The sequence below is a fragment of the Marmota monax genome, unplaced genomic scaffold, assembly GCF_021218885.2.
Source record: "Marmota monax isolate L192 unplaced genomic scaffold, Marmota_monax_Labrador192_F-V1.1 WCK01_AAM20220418_F8-fsc00041, whole genome shotgun sequence".
NCBI lineage: Eukaryota > Metazoa > Chordata > Mammalia > Rodentia > Sciuridae > Marmota > Marmota monax.
Genome location: NW_026695238.1, coordinates 8,632,026 through 8,657,071, shown reverse-complemented (window position 1 = coordinate 8,657,071; position 25,046 = coordinate 8,632,026). Strand labels below are relative to the sequence as shown.

Sequence of the window (25,046 nt, the reverse complement as noted above, 5' to 3'; positions counted from 1 at the left end):
ATTTCTAGGATCCCTCTCTGGTGGATTTTCAAAGGGGTAAACAATTTTAAAATCAAAGAATTCCCCAGTGTTTCAATGAAGCCATGATAGTTTTGAGAAATCAAGTTTATGTTTTCCACCAAAGTATGTTCCTAATAGAAAATGTGGAGAATGCAGAAAAATCAGAATAGTAAAATCCCAAATATTACAGTCCCATTCAAACATAATAACTAATAATATTTGGATTTGTATCTCTTAGCTTTTTTAATTTTCAGTAATTTTCAAAACCATGTTCAGTTAGTCTGTTGTACAATATTTATTTGCATTTTATTAAACAATAATACATATACAATTTTGCTTTTCATCATGAACTTCAAAAACACAGTTTTAAAGGGCATATCTTATTTTATTGGGTTGATGTACCTTAATTTCATAATCATTTCTTACCCTCAATGACTTCTTATTCTCCCTTTTTAGGTGGCTATGCCCTTCCCACGTGACTATCACCTAGAGTTCTAGACAGGTATTCTAGATTCAGACTCTAATGTCATCATATGTGTCAATCTAGAGCCACTGTCAAGATTTCCTTGAGCTTTTCTTCTAAGATAATCCATTTCCCTGTGGCTCCTTTTGTAGCTATCTTGATCATGGACCCCACCTTCTTTAGGTCCCAACCCCCACAACAAACCAATCACTTGCAAAACTTTGTGAGTTCACTAACTTTACCAAAGAATTGAAGGATTCAGCAATTTCATGACAGGTGCTACACAATTATTTATTTATTTACTTCAACCTTTATCCTAGGCTTAATGTCCTTCCCAAAGCTCACTGCTGCCTTAAGCCTTTCTCTATTACACATGGTTTTCTGAAAATTATAAGCCACTTTTCTTGAAAAGCAATTCAGATATCTTCACTCACTGGGTATAGCCTCCACCAGACTGTCCACCTTTCTTATCCCCTTGGGTGAAGGTAAGCATGTTTCTCCACCTTGTTACAAAGATAATATTGCCAAGTCATCCTTGCACATATCTTAGATTATACATAAATATATATGATTATACATAAATATATATGGTTTTACACATATTTATGTGCATATACATATATGCATACTTATGTACATATATACATGTATATATATACAAACACATACACATATACAAATATATAAATATTTGTAAATATTATGCAAGTATGTATTTGTACATATGCATATAGATATATATACATACATATGTAATATGTATATATGTTTATTATTTCTTTTAGATAGATCCCTAAAAAGAAATTACTGGATCTGGATGCAAAGATATATGTTTAATTACTCAATACATTTTTATTGAATGCCTACTTGCTCTTTGCTCTTTGCATGTATTAAATTCGCAACACAGGTCCTTTCAGTTCATGACTAGTGAAAATTTAAAATTCATAACCTTAACTTATTTAATACTTACGAAGTAAATATATGAGGCCTGGTGCTTTTCTAAGAAGTACTACCTCAACTCATCCTGTGAAACAATCTCTTACTAAGCCATTTTACAGATGCAGAAATTAAGACATAAGAATTTTAATTACTATGCCAAATGTTACATAGTCCATAGTAGCAATTTTCTAGACTCCCAGAAATTCTGGTTCCTGAGTATATGATATACTCCTAGGCAACTAGGCTGGGTAGTTTAGTTTACTTTTTAGTTAGACTTATTCTGGAGGAAGGTCCATGTTGGTAATTTAATAATTAAATTTTTAGGGCCACATGCTTCAAATATGTATTTTCTTTTCTTTGGTGTCACCCAATTGGTTTTTTTCCCCTAATTGATTTTGAACTGTAATAATGAAACTGATTCAGATCTTTGGGATGAAGCACTGTGTGCTTAAGATCAGGATCTGTAGTTAAAGCACAGACAGTCTACTAGCTGAAATGGTCTTGGCAGTCTGGACTCTACCAAGATGGCAGCTTCCCCACTCCAGGGCTTAAGAATGGGTTGGTGTTCATGAGAAGTTGTAGAATGAGGGGAAGAAAGCATTTGTTTTGGTGACAGGGGCCCATTCTTCTGCTGTGAAGTTGCTTTGGAAAAGAGCTGAGGGTTTGGGGAACTAGATCAAACAAATCTCTTAATACTATATAAGAAGAATAGGGCCTATTACTACGGTGGGGAAACATCGCCCTGCTGCATAATAACTGGTCCTGGTGGGTGCCTTTTCCCATGCATAGTAACTTTAAAATAGCTAATGAAATTCATTACTCATTTGAGAGAAAGAGAGTAAGAGTAAAAAGCACTATAAAATCCAATCCAATTCAGGGTAATCTTGGCACATACCTTATCCCAATTGGTGCATTTCCAAAAGAAACACACACACTAAATTCAGGAGGGACAACCCAACCCTTGTTAAAGCTGTAAATCAATGCTGCTCAGTTCCCATTTTCACTCAATGTCTCTGCAAGGATCAGGATTGAGAAATTAACTGGTCCCACCATCCTTGTATGCATCTGTATCTTTGACTGAGTCCCTGAGAAGATAGCCCCCTTGCTCTAGAGAGAACTATTGGTATAATAGTCTGCATTCTCAGCATCCCAGAAGTATAAAACTTTCATGGCAAACTCTGTCAAATCCTAGGCTGTAGGTGCTGTTGACTTGTTAAATTTCTTATCCTCCAAATTCTGATATATTGAGTATCTTGACACCAATTAATAAAATCCCTGGGAAGATAGCATTTCACTAATCTACCCTGCCTCAGGCCAAGATTTATGATGCAGATATCCTGGATTTGTGATTCCCCCATCAAAATAACTGTGGTGCAATATTCTAAATAAGAAAGGCCTAATAAATATTATTCATTAATTGGCTGATATGTCATAGCCTGAAATGGAGACATACAAATATGCCCTCCCACAGTAGTTTGCAGGACTTGCCTTGTTTGGGGAATATCAAGAACAGTTAGGACTTAGTTTCTCTGAGATTATGTCAATAACTTTGAACTTGAAAGCTCTGCTTTGCCTCTTGCACTAATTTGAATAGGATTAAATTTAGGTAAAATTTGGGTTCCAGTGAGACATCTTTGAAAGACTTTCTGGTCTCCCCTTTCTTAATTAATGCTCAAGTTCGAGACTAATGAGAGATAAAATTAGGTAAAAGATAATGAGTACTGAAGTGTAGAAGGCCACTCAAAACATGCTTATGTCATATTTATTTAAATGTATGAGTTGCAACATATACTAGAGCCACATCCTCTTGCTCACATTGGTGTGAAGAAGGGAGAGAAAAAGAAAAGTGGTGGAAGATATGACCTGGGCTGTTTATTGAGGGCATTGTACACCTAAACCAAAGAAACTTAAATGAGGAAAAGGAACATAAATGACCCATCAAATCTGTGGTGAGATAAGAGCTTCCTGAGAGCACTTTACTATGCATTTTGTTTCATTTGATATATTTCATGCATACACATTCATCTTGGGGGGGAAAAAGAGGTTCCAGAATAACTGAAGTGTTTTAAACTTGAAGACCCATAAGGGCTGTTGGTGATATAAACATGGGATGCTGCAGGGTCAGAGGTAATGATGGATAAGTGCTCCTGAGGCCTGCAGCTGAACTGGAGTGAAACACCACTACTTGAAGACGTTCAAAGTCAATTTAAAATAAAATAAAGCCAAACAAAATAAATGCTCATGCCCAACCAAACATCTGGGGGCCTGCATTTGCCTCTTAAGCCATCAATTTGTGATCCTTGGAATTAACTTTTTTTTCTGGGAAACAAGGAATTGGAACTTAAAATAAGTCTAAATAAAATAGGAATGTCAAAATGTAGGGATTCTCGAAAGGCTCTTTAAAAATCACCCAAGTCTTGCCATGTGATTCAATATCTTCTACTTCAAAATGCTCAATATTTCACAGAACTTTCACTAAACAGATTGTGTTGGCAATTGAATTGCTTCTTTTCTTCAGATGTCCTACAGACTTCTGCATTTTATTTGCTAAATATAGCCGGTTTACTAGAAGGGCCCCTCCAGGGAGAATAAGCGCCTTGCCCTGCCCTGGGCTTGCCTAAGCATGTGTGGGTTTTCTTTTAATGCAGAATGTGCACATTTTATTTTATTTTGTTTTGCTTTTATATTTGGAAAATCATCAAAATAAATATTGAGTGCTACTTTGAGGTGTCCATTAGCAGTTTTTAAAACATTGATGAAAGGTTTGGGGAGTTTAGCAGCAGACAACATTTTTCTAAAGACGTCCTCCCTCCAGGCTAAACCTATGTGCTTTGCAGCTTAGGGATGAGTGGCACGTCAGGGGCCAGGAGGTGGGTGGAGAGTTTTCTGTGGTTATCACTGATGTGAAAAAGAAAAGAAATATTTTTTTCCACTTATGAGATCGCTTTAGTATCCAAACTTCTTGGTGACCCCTAACATTCTAGTACCCCCCACACACACACACACAAAGGACTATCCTTGTTCATTTAATTTGCATAAAGATTTCATTAAAGGGATTGGGTTCTCAGGTTGTATCTTTGGTTTTTGGATTTGTAATGCTTTGTTCTGTTTTGATTTTGGAAGGGTCCATTTTTCTCTCTCTGTGTTATATAGTTTGGAGGAAGAACATCAGTTTTATGGTGAGGCAATAACATCTTCTAGCATTTATTTGTTAGCACTCTGGGAGGCTTTTCTGAAAGGAGTGCCTTTCTTCTTGGGTTCAGGATGTTAATGCAGTATGATTGGCTATTTTTCCTGACTGACGCGTTTTCACCACAATGTGTCCATGATGGTTGTGTTGTTCAGTTCTATTAGAGTCTGACCAGGTTTCTCTCAGTGGAGACAAAGAGGCTTAGAGCCAAGCAATTAATCCTGACACAGGATCTGTGCTTCAGTGACAACTAAGACGACCTGTGATACTTTGATTGCCAGCAAGATGCCAACATTTTTAAATTGACCCAAGGAGAACATACAAAGAAGTAGCTAATTCAGCAAAAATGATGATGATCATCGTAGTACTGTAGCAGGTCAACAGAAGCCCTTTCTTCATGTTGACAAAGATCAAGTTTACAGAAACATCTATGCTATGGATGTGCCAGGCAGGCCCCTGTGAGCTCTGGGGAATCAGTGCCAACTGCTCAAATTACTGAAGGAGATGTTAGGTATTTCAGGATCTTCTCATATTATTTCAGATGTGGAAATAATAATCATGTGGCTTTATCCTAAATCCTGGAGTCTCTGTGACTGCATTGTAAGTGTGATACCAAAAACCTCTGTGACAACTAACAAATTAAATCAAAGGACACATGGGGAAGAAACAAAGTGATGTGTGTGAGTGGTTAACATGGTATTTTCTTTTCTCACAGCAGGAAAAACCTAGGCTTCTGGAGCCTTTGGATTATGAAACTGTTATTGAAGAACTTGAAAAGACCTATCGGAATGACCCTCTTCAAGATCTCTTATTCTTCCCCAGTGACGACTTCTCAGTAAGTCCCCTCAATTTAGGAGGGTCCTATACATTGGGTCTCACCTTTCCCCATAGATTCAGAGTTTCCTCTTCCTGTGGCCAACCTACATTGCATTGCTACAAGACCAGTCCTCATCTGGCCATAGAATGTACCTGAGGGCCTTCTCTAGACAGGAGAGTGGAGGCTTAGCCAGGCAGGGACAACAGGGGCCAGGAGCAGCACAAGGTGCTACCTCCCTCCATCCAGTCCAGCTGCTACTCACTGCCTTCCCTGTATGTGTAGTGCTCTTTCTCCCTCACATTTCTAAAAGCTCCCAAGCAACTGAAGCCAGCCAGTGTCAAAGACAGGAATGTATTGACACAAAAGATGAAATTCTTAAAAAAATCACTTTTCATCTTGGTTGGCCTTTAATAAGGAGATGCTGAGGCTTAGAGGCAAAGCAAGGTAGGCAAGAACATCTTCAGAGAAGATGGTCTGAGATATTCCCCTTTAGGACATGCATAACTATGTACAGAATGCTCAAGAGGCTAACAGAGAGAATGAATGAAAAGGAAAGTAACATTGGAGATAAAGAGTAAAATTATGGATGATGAGCACCCTTTTGTCCCAGACATTCAAAACTGATGTTTGTGGTTACTTTAAGCTTTTTAAAATTATTTATAAAGATCTAAGTATGCAAAGATTCCCATGGGTGCTTGGTAATCTTTCCTTTATTTTCTAAAGGAAATTTCAGCATCTAAGAGCTGGTGCAGAGACAGCTCAAGGGTAACACTGCAAAACAGGTATTGTCTGTGGAAACCTCTGTTGGTGAGTGTAGACCTCAGTTCCCACACTTTACTCAAACTCAAAATTCAGTTGCATCTCTGACCTTTGGGGCAGATCTGGTTTCTTGCTTCTAAAGGGTTAATTTTTTCAGGTTCCTCCATGTATTCATGAAAAAGAAAGTATATAGAAGTTAGCACTTCTGTTCCAAGTATGAAGAATAATGGAAGAAAGAAAGGAGATTTGCATATAAGAAAAAGGATTCTTCCAGTCTGTTTTTAAAATTTTTAAATGGCTTCCTCCTCATGTTGGCATATTTTGAGAAAGTTATATCTCATGCAGAAATCTCAGTTCTGTGGTTGGATCAGGCTACTGGGGCTTGAACTGCAAACATAAAGTTGAACCACCCTTTTTTTTTTTTTTTTAATTCCACATCCTCATTTTCGTTTTTCAGACTTAAGGTAGACCTACCAAAAAGCTTCTTTTCTGTAAAATAACACCGAAAATTGTGAAACTAGGGGCATCTTTTCAAGACTCCCAGCTGCAAAAGAGAACAGCCAAGTATAGATGGATGAAACATTTGCACTGAACTTGAATTCATTTTTGGCATCTTTCCACACTCATTCAAGTTAGGGATTGTCTCTGATTACTCTTTGACCTTTGATACCCTTAATGGTGTAAACAGGATATAATAACATACCTATTTTCCCAATGCAAATATTCCAATCAATATGCTGACCTATTTTATTGTGTGCCTGCTTAAACCTTTCTGTAACTCCCCATTGACTTCATGGTGAAGCGCAGAGAGCTTAGTATAGCCCGTGACCTCTCAAGAACTAGACCTTGGTCCTTTCTCAGGGTCAGTCTTACCCATCAGCCCATGCCATCCCATCCTGCGTAGTCACTCTCACTCCACACTTGAGTAAAATACTAGCACAACTCCAAAAACTGCCATTCTAGAAGCCACCTCTGATTCTTGTCTTCATTCATTCAACAAATATTAAATGTATAATACTGAATGTTGGGCATCATTCTAGGAATGCAAAAAAAAAATTGACTTGCCCTAAGAGAGCTTACCTTTTGCTGGGAGGAGTCAGGAAAATAAGTAAAAAGATTAATTAACAAGATAATTCAGATAAAGTTCTAGACTAAACCAGGGCTGAATGATGGAAACTGACTTGGAGAAAAGCTACATTGGACTGAGTGTGCCAAGGACAGCCCCTCTGATGAGGTGACAACTGAGCAGAGCCATATTCTCCAGGAGGACCCCCCCATGCTAAACACTGGGAAGGACTGTCTCAGGCTAAGGAAATGGCTGGTGCCATGGACCAGAGAGTTCTCAGATGGAGGATCAAGATTGCTGGACATCTGAGAGTAGTCAGAAACAAGGTGGGGCAAGAAAAAGATCAGGCATTTATGTCTTACTCTAAATGCAAGTGGCAAGCCACCAGAGTGTTTCAAGAAGGAGAACAAATGGCCTTGTGTGTATTATCAACAGATCATTTGGTCTGTGTGGGGAACGTACAACAGGGCAGAGGGGAAGCCCTGAGTCCATCTGGGAGATTAGCTCCTCGTCAGTAGTTGCCCAAGAGAAGAGATATTTGATGCTACTCAATCCTTACTATCAAAAAAAGTCATATTCTACAAGTGGCTAAATTGTCATTTACATTAAGCAATTGAGAAACTAAGGAGAGAGTTGGAATATTTGCACAAAATTGCTATTTTTAATAATATTTAAATATATTGTTCTCCCTCTTTCTTGCCCTACAAAGTACATTTTGGTAATCTGAGAACAGTATGTAGCCTGCTGGCTATTTTTGCATGTCTTGTCAGCTCAGAATCATCTTTATGTTTTTAAATAATTGAATGAAAAAAAAACAATATTTTGTTAAATGTGAAAATAATCATGAAATTCACATATCCATAAGCAATGTTTTATTTGATTATGGATGCCCCGATATTTACCAGTTGTTAGTGGCTGCGTTCGTGATGTAAAGGCTTTGCTGTGACAGGGTTACAGTATCTTTAGCAGAGACACACAGCCCTAAAAGATTTATTCTCTGACCTTTTTGCAGAAAAAGATGGCCCGTCCATGTTATGCAGTACAACTGCATTTATTTTGGAATTCTTCCCTCACGCTCTTTGTGAAGTGTAGCCACTTCTCTTAAGTTCCCTCTGGCATTACCTGCTCCATCCACAGCCTAGATTGCATTTTAGGGGTGTTGGTCACCAAGAGCAAGTTTCCATGCTCCTGGAAAATGCATCACTTCCTGGACTTTTCCTTGAGCAATGGGCAGGGATTCTCTGGGATTCGCTCTCTACTTAGCCAGTGGGAGGTGACGACCGAATGACCATACAAACCCCATGGCGTTGAATGCTGGGAGGGGACAGTGCTTCCCAATCCCACATCCATCCAAACACCGATTTCTGCCTTGTGGATTGGAGACTCCAGCTCACTTCTGCTTCCACGTTTCCAGGCACCCACACTTGCAGCGCCATGATTCATCACTCAGTTTGTTTAATCAATATTTATTCAGCACCCATGAGGTTCTGAATATGGAACCAGCACTTCCTAGAAGAGAGGGGCTGACAGGAAAAGCAGGAGTTCCATGCTTTGGGAGCCTGTGCCCTACTATGGATGAAAGATAAAGTAGATGAAATGCTATGCTTGAGAAATGCCAAGAAATGCATATGGCACATGTTACACCAAAAAAGAGATTATTCTTTTACCAAGGCACTATTCTGTGCTTACATTTTGAGCACAGACATTAGAAGTGTGTTCCTGCTCCCTCTGCCAACCTAAGCTCCCCTCACTCTCTTCTGCCTTGTCTTCCTGCTTTCTCTAAACCTTGTCTTACTTTGATTCATTCATACCCAGTACTCAAAGGAACCTTAAGAAACACACGTCAGATAATGTCATGCCTCTGCTTAAATCATTCCAGTGGCTCCCCGTTGCCCTAGGAGTCAAATCCAGCTTCTGTGGTGGTCTCTGTTATCCAACTCCCTGATGAACTATGAGCCCCTCTTGCCTAGCAGTGCCCCTGGGGAGGAACAGAATACCTGGAATTCTTTCTGTTCTCTACCCTTGCCAAGCTCATCTGCCCTGTAAAATCTGTATACTCCCTACATGGCTGGGTCCACTCAGCCCAAATGGCACCTCTTCAAAGAAGCATTCCACATACTGGCCTGCATAGCCCCACTTGCCCTGAGTTACTCCATCACATCACCAAGCTTGATTCTCTTTGTAGCACTTGTGACTACTCTGAAGGTCTTTATTTGCTGGTTCACTCCTCTGTTACTTGTTTCTCACCACGAGATTGTAACTTCAGCAGGACAGGGACATCTTGTCTTGACCATTGTGAGATGTCGAGTAACTAACTCTAACCCCATCCCTAACCTTAACCACAACCATCATCTTTGCAGCAGCACTTGTCTTGGAGCAGGCAGAAAATTCGTATTTTTTTCATTAATTGCCTTTCATAAACATAGGTCATTATTTTCAAACATAACTTTGATTCTTTGAGTATCTTGAGGACCAAAAAGTCATTCCAAAATAATACTCTTGAAAATGAAGAGAATAAAGTAATTGGCTTTGTTTCATGATGAGAAAATGATTGTTAATGTGTTACTCACCTCTTGACACAATTCAACACTGCATCTTAAAAATCAGCTCCGAGACCACTATGATCCCCTCTTCCATCTCCTTCCGTTGAGCACTGTTCCTGCACATAGCTGACATTCAGCTTCCTGGTTCTACACTTCAGTGTACTTGCTCACTTGCTATCTGTTCACTTGCTTTCTGTAACTAGGCAAGGAAGAAATCAGTTCATGTCTGTACACCAAGGACCCAACGCACTGTCTGGTTCGTGGGTATTCAGTAGAGATTGTTGAATATTGGGTTACAATATTCTTTAGGTTAAGTGACTGAAGTAGAAACATTTTTCCTTTGTCTTGGCACACTGGGTAGAAGTTCTTTGGCATGTGCACTCTGGGATCAGGCAGTATGAACTTGCACCACCTCCATCATAATGATTCTCTAGAAATAAGTAGTACATATGCATTTATTAATCCATTCAGTACTACTTCAGTCATTGTAGTTGTTACGCTTGTCCTTCTCATCTTTCTTTTTGAGTAGGTGGTAATAGAAACTTAGAAAAAAAAAAGCACTTAGGCACTTAGTCATCAAAGTGTGACTCAGTGAAGTTGTTGAGGAGAGTAAGGAATTCAAGAGCTAAAGCAGTTCAAGGACACAGTGAATCATGTTGTTGAATGATTCAGTTTAAGGAGATACTGATACAAAATAGCACCACAATGAGAAAGCCAGAAATGCATTTCTTTCTTTCTTTTTTGGTACTGGGGATTGAACTTAGGGGCATTTAACCACTGAGCCACCTCCCCAGCCCTTTTTTATATTTTATTTAGAGATAGGGTCTTGCTGAATTGCATTACTTGCTGAGCAAAAGAAGCAGAAAGTCAGCGTTATGGAATCATTTCTGGGACATACAAAACCATAAATAAGAAAGATCAGAGGTTTGAAAGCTGGGACTATTGCACACCTGTACTGTTTTTCAGTACCTTCCATACTGATAAAATTCCTCTCTTTCGACTAAGCTTCATGGGCGTGAGCTAAGTGAATATATCAGGAACAGCAATATGAACAAGAATAGGGCTTATACTTGGACAGTTGAAGTTGTAACACTGGACAGTGCCATTTCTATGCCACTTGACTGGAATAAGCTGTCAAGAGAGTTACAGTATCTCCTCAAAACCCACCTTCACATCAGGAGTCCAGGCTCTAGGGCTCCCCAATGGATCCTGCAATTGTCATTTGCTTACTACTAAAACTGAATGAATAACAGATTTCATAATATACCAATGGCTTGCTCTTCTCATGGTATATTTTTAGCTATAAAAAGCGACTGATATTTGGGGACTTCCAGATTTAACCACATGGGTCATTCTAGGAGAGGAAACAGAAAGACATTAATATGTTTTAAATTGCAAAGCAGAAAGGTCATGAGTTTTCATTGTTTTCTTCTGAGACACACTTAACATTTTATAGGAATCTCAACTTCTTTTTAATCTGTGGCTTCTAGGCCTGAAGAGCGTGCTTTAAATGGTTCATAATGTTCCTGCAAGAACACTTTAATTGCAATTTGAAAGCTAAGTAATAGTCTCTGTTGAATTAGATTCCAAGTTATAATATTCCTCTCATTTACAAGCTAATAAAGCTAAAATTAGGGAGGACTCTCGACCAAAGATATACAGCAACTTTGAGGACAGAAATCAAACATAAGCACCTGGACTTTTGACTTTCTTTTCTGTCTAAACAGTATGCTTTCAGCTTCATAGAAAAACTTTCAGCTTCATAGAAAAATAAGGTGCCCAACTTGAGGGAAATATTAACTCCCTGAAGCCCACAGTGAAGATCATTAGAAAATTACTAGTATAGTTAAGCAATTTTAGCTGTTAACTTTATTTCAGTGAGAATATGCAGATACTCTGCCCTGTGTTTGATTGTCCTAGGAACGTACATCCACAGAAAGCCTTGTACATGAATATTCAGAGCCCCAAATGGAAACAGCCCAAATGTCCATCAACTGATGAATGGATAAACATAATGTGGCATATCCATACAAGGGAATAATATTATTCCTCCATCATCAAGAATGAAATACTTATACATGTTACTACTTGTAGGAACCTTGAATGCATTATGCTGAGTAAAGGAATCCAGTTACAAAAGACCACATATGTTATGATTCCTTATGTATAAAATTTCCAGAACAGACAAATCTATAGAGACAGAAAGCAGATTAGTGGTTTCCAGGGAATAGGGAAAGGGAAGGCATGGAGCAAACTGCTGGTGGAATATGAGGTTTCTTTGGGAGGTGGTAAAAATGGGGCTGGGGTTGTGGCTCAGTGGTGGAGCACTTGCCTGGCATGTGTGAGGCCCTGGGTTCGATCCTCAGCACCACATATAAATAATTAAGTAAATAAATACGCAAATAGATAAATAAAATAAAGGTCCATTGACAACTAAAAAAATATTTAAAAAATTAAATAGTGAAGATGTTTGCACAATTCTGAATATACTCAAAACTACTAAATTCTACACTGTAAAAGGGTGAATTTTATGGCATCTATCAATTACATCTCAACAATGCTCTTATTTAAAAATGAATCTAAAGTTGAACTCTAGACTTCACATATGATGTAAGTAATAAATGATAGAGTTCCAAGAAGAGAAATGTGTGTGGGATGAGCTATATGAAAATAAGATACTAGGGCCTGGGTTGTGGCTCAGTGGTAGAGCACTTACCTAGCATGTGTGAGGCACTGGGGTCAATTCTCAGCACCAATATAAACAAATAAATAAAATAAAGGTCAACAACAACTAAAATAAGAAAAAGAAAACTTGTAATCATTGTACATTGCTGGTAAGAATAAAAAATGAAAAAGAAAATAAGATATGGAAAGAATAAGGAAGAAAAACAAGTTTCTGAGAAGTGGAAGAGTCTGAGCAGAGGCTCTCTGAAGGCTGGTGGCCAGCGTGGAAGAAGCAAATGACAATTACAGGATCCATATTTACTTATTTATATGTGGTGCTGAGGATCGAACCCAGGGCCTCACACATGCCAGCCATATGCAGAGAGGCGTGAAGGGCAGCCATATTGAGAGAGGTATGGAGGGCAGGCTGTGGTGGTCTGTGTCTTGTCTTGGACACAGACACAGAATGCTTTCAGCTTCATAGAAAAATAAGGTGCTCTTCCTGGGGCCACATCTGTAGGCCCTAAGCCAAACAGGTTTCTTCATAGGGCCCTCCTGAGCAGTGAGCTCAGACTGTAGCCTTTGAGTCCTGGCCAAGAGACCCTCCTGGTACAATGCATATCTTTATGTTGTTGGGCACTTTGCTCCTGCTAACGCTCACATTGTTTCATATGTAGAATGTAAGATTATTATGTGTCAATCAAAATCAAATTTGTTTAAGGAGATGAAAATGTTAATTACCCTGATTTGATCACTACGCACTGTGTATATGTATCAAATTATCACATTATAATCCATAACTTTGTTAAATTAAAACAATAATTAATTTTTTTTTCAAATAAAGAATGTTTTTGTACTTACCCCCTTAGAGGTGGTGAGGCATATTTTGAAACCTAGAAAATGAGTCACAAAAAACAAAAACTGATAAGAATTGTTTAGTAATTGGTCAGTACAAGAGTGTAACTCCTTGAACCTCTTCCTTACTCACATACTTAAATACTGTGATGCTATACTAAATGTCAACCAGAGTTTTTATTAAAAAAAAAAAAAAGTCCCCATTTTTGACTTGGCTGGATCATGACAATGACAATTATTCAGTATGTATAATTGCTTGTCAATTGTGCATTTTCCATAGTTTTCAGCAAACCAAGAGTGGCCTTCCCTGTAAAGCACAGTGAAGGTACTAAAGAGACATTCTCATTTATTTAAAAATAAGTAAGATAAAAATCACATTAACACTTTTCTAAATGTGGCAAAAAATGTTATTTAAGCAATTATTATAGGTGTCTTCTCTAATAGAATAAAAGGCAATATCAGTGTCAGTAATCATGTAAATTTGGATGAAGTTCACTTTTAAAACACTTGCTTAGGCCAGAATTCATCATGAACTGGGAGTTACAGTTTCCATTGAGAAGCTGTTGACTTCTCTTGTTAGGACTGATCGATTGCCTTGAACACATCATTTCTGTCCTCCTTCGTGAGCAGATGGAACCTGCATTAATGTCAGAGGAAGCTTTCTCAGCCCCAGGATAGGAAAAGCAGCCTGTTTTAATCTTTGACAGTGGCTTTTGGCCAACTGAGAAATATCTCCTCTGTGTTTGGAATGAAGTCTTCCCTGGTCACTTTAGCCAGCAGAATGGATGGTGGCTGCGACAAAACCACAAGGACTACCCACAGTAGGGTAGAAGGAACCAGAAAGTGACAGGGCTGCAGTTGAAGGGGTCTGAGCATCCTGGACGTGACATTGCAAACACCAGCCTGCATGCATCCTTTCCAGACGCCTGATCTGTGGACAATTAGCTCCTTATGAAACTCTTAACCACCAGTACGGGAGCTCGGCTGATAGCCAGTGCAGCCTCAGATCTGTTTTATGCTCTTGAACTATACTAATTGTCGACCAGAAGTTTTATAAAAAAGAACAGGAAGTCTGTTGTGGCCAAGGCATTTTGTAGTTGTCTGAAAACATCTATTTCTCAGAAAATAAATTCTTTGTAACCATATTAATACCCTTAACAAATATGATCTTTATACTTCTTATTTGATCAATTCATTTTTGCTTCAGTAAAAAGACATTAAAGAAATCTAAAATAAGTGCAACACTACCACTGTTTTTAAAGCTGAAAAGTGATGGAGGCCTTTTGCTTTTTCAGTCAAATGCTCCAGTATAAACAAACTACAAGTGAAATCAGTGGCATGTTCTAGGCATATACTATACATGTATACCTTTTGCAAGCCTTATGTACTTGAAATAAGGTATCAAATTACAGCAAGTGCCTAGATATTATAAATTAATATTTCCAATTTATCACATGATTTTTTTTAGAATGTTTAAGCTACAGTTGTAAAACATCATTTTATGACTGACATCATCAGGAGGCACTCAAGGCATGATGAGGCAGTTTTTGTAACTCCACCTGCGTGAATTTCCAGTCTTATATGTTGTTCATGAGCACTAACTTAGGCATGAGGGTCCGTCTTTGCTCTATGACATCACTAACCCAGTAGCCATATGCCTACTGTTCCCAGAAGCCTGAGCCCACTCTTCTGAAACTTATTTAAAAAAAGAAAGTGACTTAATTCAGTAAGTATTCACTATATTTCACTAAGCCACAGAGCTGTGATCTTGGGACAACAGGTTTACAGTTTTACTGTAAGCTTAATGTGGAGTCCTGTTTCTCTACTCTCTCGTCTGATGGACTTACAGTAAGAATGCAGTGGAGTGACGTAGGGGGAAAATGAGAACAAGGAACGCTTGGCACTTTGTTTTGTACAATAATTTTTATCATAATCACTATAATATAGAAAAATTTTCAATTAGAAATAAAAGAATCTCTAATATTTCCAGTAGATTAGATTGTAAAATGTAATGTTCTCTGGACAACAAGCAAGTGACAAACCATATGTGTGAATTACCTGTCTAAACAAGAAACAAAATCATCCCCAGATAATTGAAATTCAGCAATAATCCCCAAAGCTCAGTTTAACCAGGGCTCTTAAACTTTTCCAAACTTTCAAAGAAGTTTATTTACTATTTATCTCCTAACAGATTGAAGAATATAAAATCAACAACTTGACAGAGAAAATTCAAAATAAATTCAAAATGTGAACTCTAAATAATAACTCAGTTGACGCTATCACACTCCACCTGGGAAACAACCACACCCTGATTTGTCCTCATATATCTGCTGGTTCTCTGTGTCTAGAATAGTTTGGATTGGTTGCCACAGCCCTTTCAAACTACACATACAGTGGCCCAGGGATTCCGTCTATGGCTGTTTTAATGTAAGTGTTTATTGGGCCGGGCGCGGTGGCTTACATCTGTAATCATAGCTGCTCGGGAGGCTGAGGCGGGAAGATCATGAATTCAATGCCAGCTTCAGCAATATAGCGAGGCCCTAAGCAACTCAGCAAGACCTTTTCTAAATAAATGTTTAAAAACAAGGGCCAGGGATGTGACTAAGTGGTTGAGTGCCCCTGGGTTCCGAAAAAAGGGGAAAAAAATGATGAGTAGTTAATTTTACTCTATGATATATCTGGAACACAGTTTTCCCGTTATTTTTTGTCCATTAATCTTGTTAGATTCACATGACTTTGTTCCTCTTTCACAATGTCAGAACCCATGCTTTCCTAAAATGCATATGCATGCACACACACGCATTGCACACAATCACACATAAAAACACATAAGCTAACATGCTCACATTCTACATAAATGCACACTACATAAACTTACACCACCACACATGTATACATTCAAATAAAATACACCCTCATGCACAATCACACTCGCACACTCTCATACATATTCAGACACAACCACACGCTATACTCAGGCACACATACTCCACACAGACATGGAGTACACTCATGGGCTTACACACACACACACATCTCACACTGAACATAAATATATATATTCACATGTTCAATAAAGTCAGCAAATAATCATTTAAGCACCAAACTTGACACTTAAGTTATAACAGTGAACGAAACAGAAAGAATTTCTTGCCTGCATGCCCAGGAATGAAGAAAAGGGGAATTTGAAGAAAATGTGAGTCTGGAATTGGTAAAAAAAAAAAAAAAAAAGAATGATAGGAACAATGCTGTCTTTGGTGGCAGAGCTCTCTGCAGTATGTGTGGAATCAGAAGACTAACCTCATGGGCCCCTGTCCTTAATTGTGTCCAAAACTAAGCATGAATTTGAAATCTTATCTGTATCAACAATCAGTCCAGAATAATGCCCTTCATCTGGACTGGTCTAAGTGAACTTTAGTTTGTGCTTTAGAAACCGTGATGGCTCACTGTGATTTGGAGAATATGCTATTTGTACTGTGGATGTTCATAGACACATTCTCTCAGCATCTGTTTAACCACGAAGGTGCCCAGACTACAGGAAGCTGATGGCTAGTGATGCAAAACTTCTGTTTTAGGGCAAACCCTACTCCTCCCCTGCTTGAGTACACTTAAATAGGAAACAGCCCATACATTTCCATTTTAGGTGTTTTAAGAAGTACTTCATATATCAAATCATGTTTAACCACTTAATAGGATATTATTTGTGTAGAATGAAAAAATATTGTGCTAATTTAAACAAAAGTAAAGACACCAAAAACATGGTGCATTTTCTTCAAGGTTCAGATCTTCTGAACATTGACCCTCTTCCACCCAACTTTGGCTGTGAGCATACTTAAGCACACACACACATGCACACACATGGTTCCTGAAAGGGCCACATTTGCCTTGTTGATATTTAAGAGATTATTTAAAGTAGCATTAAATAGCAATAGCTTGGTACATTTTTACCTTTATTAATCTTAACATGAACAACAATGATGATGAAAAATAAAAGATTATGATAAAATTAAGCTAAAGTAGAAATATGCAATGACCCAAATTTTTGTTTTCTGCAGAAGGGAGAAAGAGCTTAAAATGATGAGTTTCACTGAAGGAGCAGTGAAACTGATCTGATTCATTAATCCCTGTGGCAATGCAGTAGTGACAAGGAATGGGATGCTTGGACCTTCTTTCATAGAGAGGAAGTTGGAAGAACTACCCAAGTTTCTCTGTCTTGCTATCTCTACACTAAGCTCTAGAACAACTTCCCTTGGGGGTTTTCAATGTAGTGATCTGCTTGGTACCTTTGAAGATGAGGGTTTAATTTCTTCTCATTTTTCCTCTCAGGCAGCCACAGTTTCTTGGGATATCCGAACATTATACTCAACAGTACCCGAAGATGCAGACCACAAAGCAGAAAATTTGCTGGTGAAAGAGGTAAATGTGACGCTTCTAGTCTGTTATTTTACAAAACTTTTGCCTTCCCCCAGGGAATACTGAATGCAATTTACTGTTAAACACCTACCATCTCCCACTTCTCTTCAATGAACACATGCTCCCAGCAGCCTTTCAACTGTCACCTAGCAGGAATTTCCCATCTTCCTGTTATCCATGTTTCATTAATAGGTGACTGTTAAAGTTTCAGATTTTCTTTTCCTTCTTTTTTTTCCCTTTAGTAGAAATCCCCATGTTGAGAAGTATTTGAGTACATTTAATAGAAAGATTTCACTTTCATTTATTTGCAATGCATAGTAAGAAAGACCATACTACATGAGAATTTTGGATAATAGAGTTTCTATTTTAAGGGATATTTTTCTTTTGAGTACTAGCCATGGAAATAGTTATGCTTAACTATTTCCATAATAGAAATAAGGTTAAGGGGATATTGATAGAGCATCTCCTTATATTTAATTGAAATATAAGAGGCCTACAAATCGGTTTCTTCATCTTGTACCCAGACTCCAGGCCACGTTAGGGCAGGGATTGAGTCAGGACACAGCAGTTTTTAGAAGACATTTATTGAATGAATAAATGAAGCCAGTCCTAGTCCTCCTTTTATAGAAAAGGCAGTGACAAGATCTAGACCATCAAGTCAAACTAAAAATAGCAGTGTCTAAATGTGGCCTTTAATTCTAAGAAAACAGTGTGTGCCCATTAGAAATTAATTAAAACCACATTTAATATTAACACCATGCACAGTTCTGAAACATATTTGACTCAATGCAAGCTGGACTTTTTAGTGTACATATTAAGGCTGATCTGATTGATTAATTGTACATATTTTATGCTGTATTATACAGTCCAGATCATTATTTGCATGAATTCACATGTTGGGTTTTTTTGGTTGTGTGTGTTGTTTTTGTTGTTGTTGTTGTTGTTGTTGTTTTGACTAATTTGCTTATACTGCATTTATTTCCAAAGTTCACATTGAATTACAAGAACTTCTAAGGAGATAGAAAAAAAAGTGTACACTCAGATACCATCAGGGTATCTGAGAATGCTGTCTTCATATTTACTGATAAAAATAATATATGATGTCAGGATCATAGTATTTTTGTTCTAGAAGAATTTATTGTCTAATAGTACATTGTGTTTTTTTTTTTTAATGTCTGCAGATCCTTTTCTGTACTAGAAAGCCAGAATCACTGAGACCAGCTCTACAAAAGTCCAGTAGTATATTTATGTTAACTTTGGCAGCAGTTGAAATTATCATGATTTTGAATTCCCAGCTAAGAACATGTAACCAGGTCTTCCTGCATGTCATGTTGTGTACTAAAATATTGCACTTTCTTCATGAAGACCCTTAACTTTGTTGTTCAATTTATTTCCTATTACCTGATAGTTTCATTCCAATTCCAAACCAGACATTTTTAAAATCCATTTTCTTTTCCTATTATTAATTGCTGATATATTTTAAAAAGCTATTGATTTCTAATAAAAATAACTAGTTATTAAACTCTTATCCCAATAGTTATTTGATTATCAGATATATAGTATCTCATCTGCAAATAAATTTTATCTTTTCTACCAAGTATATTGTTTCTTCAATTTTTAAATTTTTTATTTGTTCTAATTAGTTATACATGACAGAAGAATGCATTTGACCCATCATACATAAATGGAGTATAACTTCTCATTCTTCTGGGTGTACATGATGTAGAATCACACGGGTCATGTAATTATATTTGCATATATAGGGTAATGATATCCAATTCATTCTACTACCCCTGTACTTCCTCCCTTCCCTTCACTGTCCTCTGTTTCTTCAATTTTTGCCTTACTCTGATATCCAATGTCCCTAAAACAATGTTGAATAATAATGCTAATATTTCACATCCTATCTTCATCTTTGTTTTAGGGGGAAAACTATTTTCTTTGCTGCTTTATGAAATATGGTTTTGCTTGTTGGTTTCTGATGTCTAAATCATGTTTTAAGAAGTGTCTTTCTTAGTTTCTTTTGAGTGTTTATAAAAACTTGCCACACTCTTGTCATGTGCATGCTTGGTCTTTTAATAGGACAGCTTTTCTGCTTTAGATTAGTACTATAATATAATTAATGAGTTTTTCTCTGCATTTTATTTGCCTTTCTAGTATAAACATTTTTGTTCAAGTTGTATTATCACCTTACTATGCTATTGTATTTGAATTGCTACTATTTTATTTCAAAATTTTGCGTTTATATCCGTGAGTGAAACTTGGTTATAGTTTGCTTTATTTTCCTCCTTTATGTTAGGGAAATGCTATCTTTAAAAAATAATTAGGGAAGCACTAACTTTTTTCTGTGCTGTGGAATAAACAATCAAATGACACAAAACACTATCTAGAATATTCAAGTGCATATTTAATAGAAGACTAAAATGTTATTTAATAGATGGTAAAGGTGCCTCTGCGAAGTCTTTGAGGAAGAGTGAACAACTCAACAAATAACATTTGGCTATCCATTTTGGAAGAAAATTGTTAGGTCTGTATCTCATATTACATAAAAACTAAACCCTAGATGAATGAAAATATCTAAAATTTTTTATACTTTATTTTATTTGTTTATTTTTATGTAGTGCCGGGGATCGAACCCAGTGCCTCACACATACTAGGCAAGCACTCTACCACTGAGCCACAACCCTGGCCCTGAAAATATCTAAATTTTAAAATCAAAAGTTATATAAATGTAGGAAAACATTTTTAAGTGGGAAGTTAGGCGAAAATGAACAGATTTAACCAAATGAAAATTTTAAATTTTCATACGATGAATGGTATTATAAAGTCAGAAGGAATATTTAATCAAAGAAAATATTACTCATGGTATCTTTTGCCTAATATACTGAATATTCAAAATGAAGTTCAAAACAAAAAAAAAATGCAGTTGGTGTGGCCAAGAGGCACACACTAGTAGAAATACAAACAAAAATTATGCATAATATCTGAAGGGAGAGAAATTTTAAGATGAATATAATTTAATGGTGATGGAAATACAGTAAAAGAAATACTCTCACACAGTATTCAAAATAGGTCTATAACTTTTGAGATATAGTTCACAAATATCTTTTCAGTAGCATCTATAAATATACACATGCATCTTATAAAAACAAACACATCTTATAAAAAATGTGCTGTGTACTGCTGCTTTGGAAATTTGGAATACCAATAAGTAGGGTAGGATTGAAACATTTCAACACATTTGTTTTTGGTAACAATATACAGTCAATAGAAACTGTATGTGTGTGTGTGTATATGTGTGTGTGTATGCATATGTTCATAAATAAATAAATACACACACACACATATATGTATATATACTTAAATATCTTAATTTGGGTGTTCATGATATATTGTCAATATAAAAAAGCAAGTCACAGAATGCATAGTGTGATATTAAAGTTATTAAAAGTATAGTAAACCTATAAGCATATGTGCAAATATGTTTATATAAGCCTAGAAAAAAGGGGAAATGTATACAAATCGAACTCATGCATTGGCTACTCAGAGGTTTGGGATGATAAGGGGAAGGGGAGAGATTGATTTACAGTCTATATAATTCTATCCTGTTGTGGTATTAAAAATGAATGAATTTTGTAATAAAATATTTTGGAAGAAATTATGTAGAATAGACTTTCAAATGTTGCCAGAATTGGAAGTGTACCAAATCTATTACCTAAACTTGTCTCTAAAAGTTAAAATTCGATAATTCTTTGTGTCATTGGTTAGCCCTCTAAGAGACTACTTCAGGCTCATGGTTCGGTTATTGTTTTAGGATGGTAATGAAATGTCATATGGAGTCCTCAAATCTCCTGTGCACTCTGTTTTGATTCTACTTGCTGAGCTTGTTCGTCAGGCATAGAAATCCATTAAATTCATCTGACTGTCAATTCTTGATCATTTTTAGTGTAACTACTGTGGACTTATATATGATTCTTTAACTTCAGAGACTTGTCATCTGATGGTGCTTTCACCTTTTTGTTAGTGGGTGGAGTATTTGTGTCCAGTTTTGCAGTAATTGCCTTTTGGCTGTGAAAGTTGCTCTCATATGGACCAGGGCCCTTAGCTCTTTGCTGTGGGTCTCTGTACAGAGGCTCTGGGGCCCTTGGACTGGTCATTGGCCTCACACCTCCTCCTCAGGTTGTTGGCAAGCATCCCTCTGAGGTGGGGCCAGCCAGCACAAACCTTAATCCTAGGACCGACTCAAGACTCCTAAGGGCAATCTCTGGATGCAACCACGGGTTCCAATTCAACTACTTTCCAGGGGAAAGGACTTTTTGAAACCTAGACACATCCACAGTATTATTCTAGGTTCTTAGAGGCCTTTAGTTTAGTGTGTTTCCACAACTTCTGCTCCACACCTTCAAATGTCCAAAAGGACCCATTTTAGAACCCCACCATCAGCTGAGAACAAGTTGAACACAGTATTTGCTCTTCTCTTGTTATTTCTCCTGGGAGGACATTTCTTACCTTCATTTTTGTTCCTTGATTTCCTTTCAACTCCTCGCAGCCTCCTTTTCTCACTTCCACCCTCAGCTTCTCACTTCTCCTAAGAACTGCTCCAAAGAGAAACCAAGTAGAGTGCCTTTCACCCCAGACCCCCAGGATCTTCCCAACTCGTATTTGGTTTTCTTCTGTAACACAAACAAATCTTCTTGTCCTGCTCTTCTCGCTGTATGGATCTAAGGCAGAAAAGGAGGAAGAAGGAGGAGGAAGTCTGAGAAGAAACTGTTTTATTCCCTGCTAATTTTTTTGTGTCACTATCATTGAAAATGCTTCAAACCCTCTCATGCTTTTGCTTGGTTTTAAGGATGGAGACAAAGTGTGATCTGTGATTTATAGGATGGGAAGAAGAGAAACCCTAATTACAAGTATCCCTCAATGGTAATATCAGTAGTCAAGCCTGAAGACAACAGATTTTTAAAAAGTGATCACCAGTGATCTGGTTCAAGATGGAGAATGGTTTAAGGTGGAGAATTATGCTAGCAGACAGTCTTGACTTCAATTGCTAATGCAGAAAAACCTTTATGGACTACCTACTTTGTGCCAGATAAGCTACATGCAGTAATTCCAAACAGATATTGCATCATTATCATCATTGCCTCTTAATAATGGGAAAACTGTGTCATAGAAAGGTGAAGAAAGTTGCCTAGCCAAGATCAAATAGCTGGGAATAGACAGATCCACATCTGGGACACAGACCATGTAGTCCAAGGTCCTGGACTCTTGACCACAATGCTAACTACCATTATGGTGCTTTGTGCTAGTGGCCTTCTGGGAGGAACACCTCTCTCAGTCTTTGCCCTAATGACAGCACTGTAGTTTTTGCCAGGTGATTCTGATGCACATAGTCAGTAGACTACAGCCCAAGAACAGTGGCTGAAATTTTGAAACCCTATTAAGCAAGGATTAAAATGAATTCATAAACTTTTGTAAGGTTTTTGTGGCAACACATGTTTGCCTTATCACAGCTGCTGTACTAAGCGACCTTTTTGTGCAACCCTGTGCTAAATTGCCCAGCGGCTCCCTGCAAGGTGGTAAGGACAAATTTTATCGTTGCTAAGCAGCAAATTGGCAAGAATCTAGTTTAAACACATCAAGCTCCATAAAAATTTTGAGTTCTCTCTCATATCACCACTTTGACAATTCTCAGTCTCTCGTGAGAGGCAGTAGACATACTTTTCTTTTTTAATCTTGAATGGCTTCATATTTTTAATGGACATTAAATGAGATGAAGTGTCTGTCTTTTCTGTTTTATCTGTTACTCTCCTCCCTATCTGTTAAGAGGAAGGTTAAGTATTTCCCACACAAAAGCCCAGGCATATTTCACATCCTGTGAAGCACTTCACAGCTATGTGAACATCTAGCTTTGGTCTAGCAGCAGTGTACATATAGAATTATTTTTGAGCACTGTAATGTGGGTATTATTAGCTCATTTTACAGCCTGAAAACAAGCTGTACATGGTTAACTAAACTGGCCTAAGTTTACAAAGAGCCCAGATTAAATCTGCTGTTTCAGGCCCCATATTCAATGTTCTTACCCACCTTATTGTCTCTGATCCCATGATAAACTATTCAAAACCATGTGCTTCATAGCCTGACTTGGTGAAAACATTTCCACATCCTGCCTCAGTCTCTCCATTTTTATATTGGACAATTCATAATTCTGATGCTATGATTCTGAGAACAAAAATAGCAACGTATGAAAACTTGGGAAATGACAACTTGGGAGTATTGTCCTTATCTGATCCTTCTAAGTGACTTAACATCAACATCTATAACCATTTAAAGAACAAAATCAAACACTTCCGGGATTAAAAAACACTCAGCTCCCATGCGGGGAGAGGGCAATTAAAGGGTCTGTAAATAGGGCGCAGAATTCCTGAGCAAAGCTTCTACAGCAGAGTTTCCACTTTAATACACACAAGGGCATAACATAAAGCTGGAAGTTCAGCCCACCAACAAAAACTAAGCCCTTGGTTTGGTCTCTTAATAAAAGAAGATGAGGGAGTGGAGCATTGTGAGATACGGGGCTTAAGAGGAAACAGCAGCCCAGGGACCACTTGAGCTGAGTTGGCTAGGAGAAACTCCCACCAAGCACTAAAGAAGCAAGTTGCTCCAACCACAAAGCCCTCTCCAATTCATGGAAGCCAGGGCTCCTGCGGGAGAATAGCCATGAAGGGAGCAGAAAGTAATGAATCCAAGCGTTCAAGTCTCACTGTGGCCGTGGTATAAAGCACTTGGGAACTGATGAGGCCTGGAAACCACCTGCAAAATGGAGGCAGATATCTGTGTCTGTGTCTGCAAATGCACACCTGCACACACTCACACACACACACACACGATTGTGTCCTGTCTCTATCAGACTCCTAAATTACTGTGACAAGGATAAGTTCAGATTTTAAGCAGGAGTCTCAAGCCAGAAATGATGAGATTCTCTGGGAAGTAAAATAATGAAATCAAGATCCAAGCCTAAATAGAAAATTTGAATCAGATTTAAGGCAGAGTAAATGTTGAAATCTTTAAGCTTCCATAGAAAATTCACACTAAAAATATCAGAAGTCCTCATCTTCATGGTTTAAATCAAGGCAGCCGGGCAGTTGACCAAGGCAGAAGGACAGGTCTACAGCGCTCTCTCTCTCTCTCTCTCTCTCTCTCTCTCTCTCTCTCTCTCTCTCTCTCTCTCTTCCCTCCCTCTCTCTCTCTCTCCCCATCCCCCTCTCTCTCTCCCCTTCTCTTCCTCCCTCTCATTCTCAACATCTAATTAGCACATATCCGTTTTGAGGATGTTTTAGAAG

General features: G+C 37.8%; 1 protein-coding gene across 9 annotated transcripts in view; it reads left to right on the top strand.

Annotated features, from left to right (window-relative positions):
• The window catches only part of Dock10 (dedicator of cytokinesis 10), a 234,253-nt gene that overhangs the window by 96,217 nt on the left and 112,990 nt on the right, over positions 1-25,046 (top strand). For 8 of the 9 annotated variants that reach the window (XM_058577513.1, XM_046439593.2, XM_046439588.2 and 5 more), the window contains exons 2-3: positions 5,308-5,427; positions 17,623-17,712. In XM_058577513.1, coding sequence (XP_058433496.1) covers positions 5,308-5,427; positions 17,623-17,712 — 210 coding nt within the window. The remainder of the gene's footprint in view (positions 1-5,307; positions 5,428-17,622; positions 17,713-25,046) is intronic. The other variant, XM_058577514.1, reaches the window with a different exon arrangement.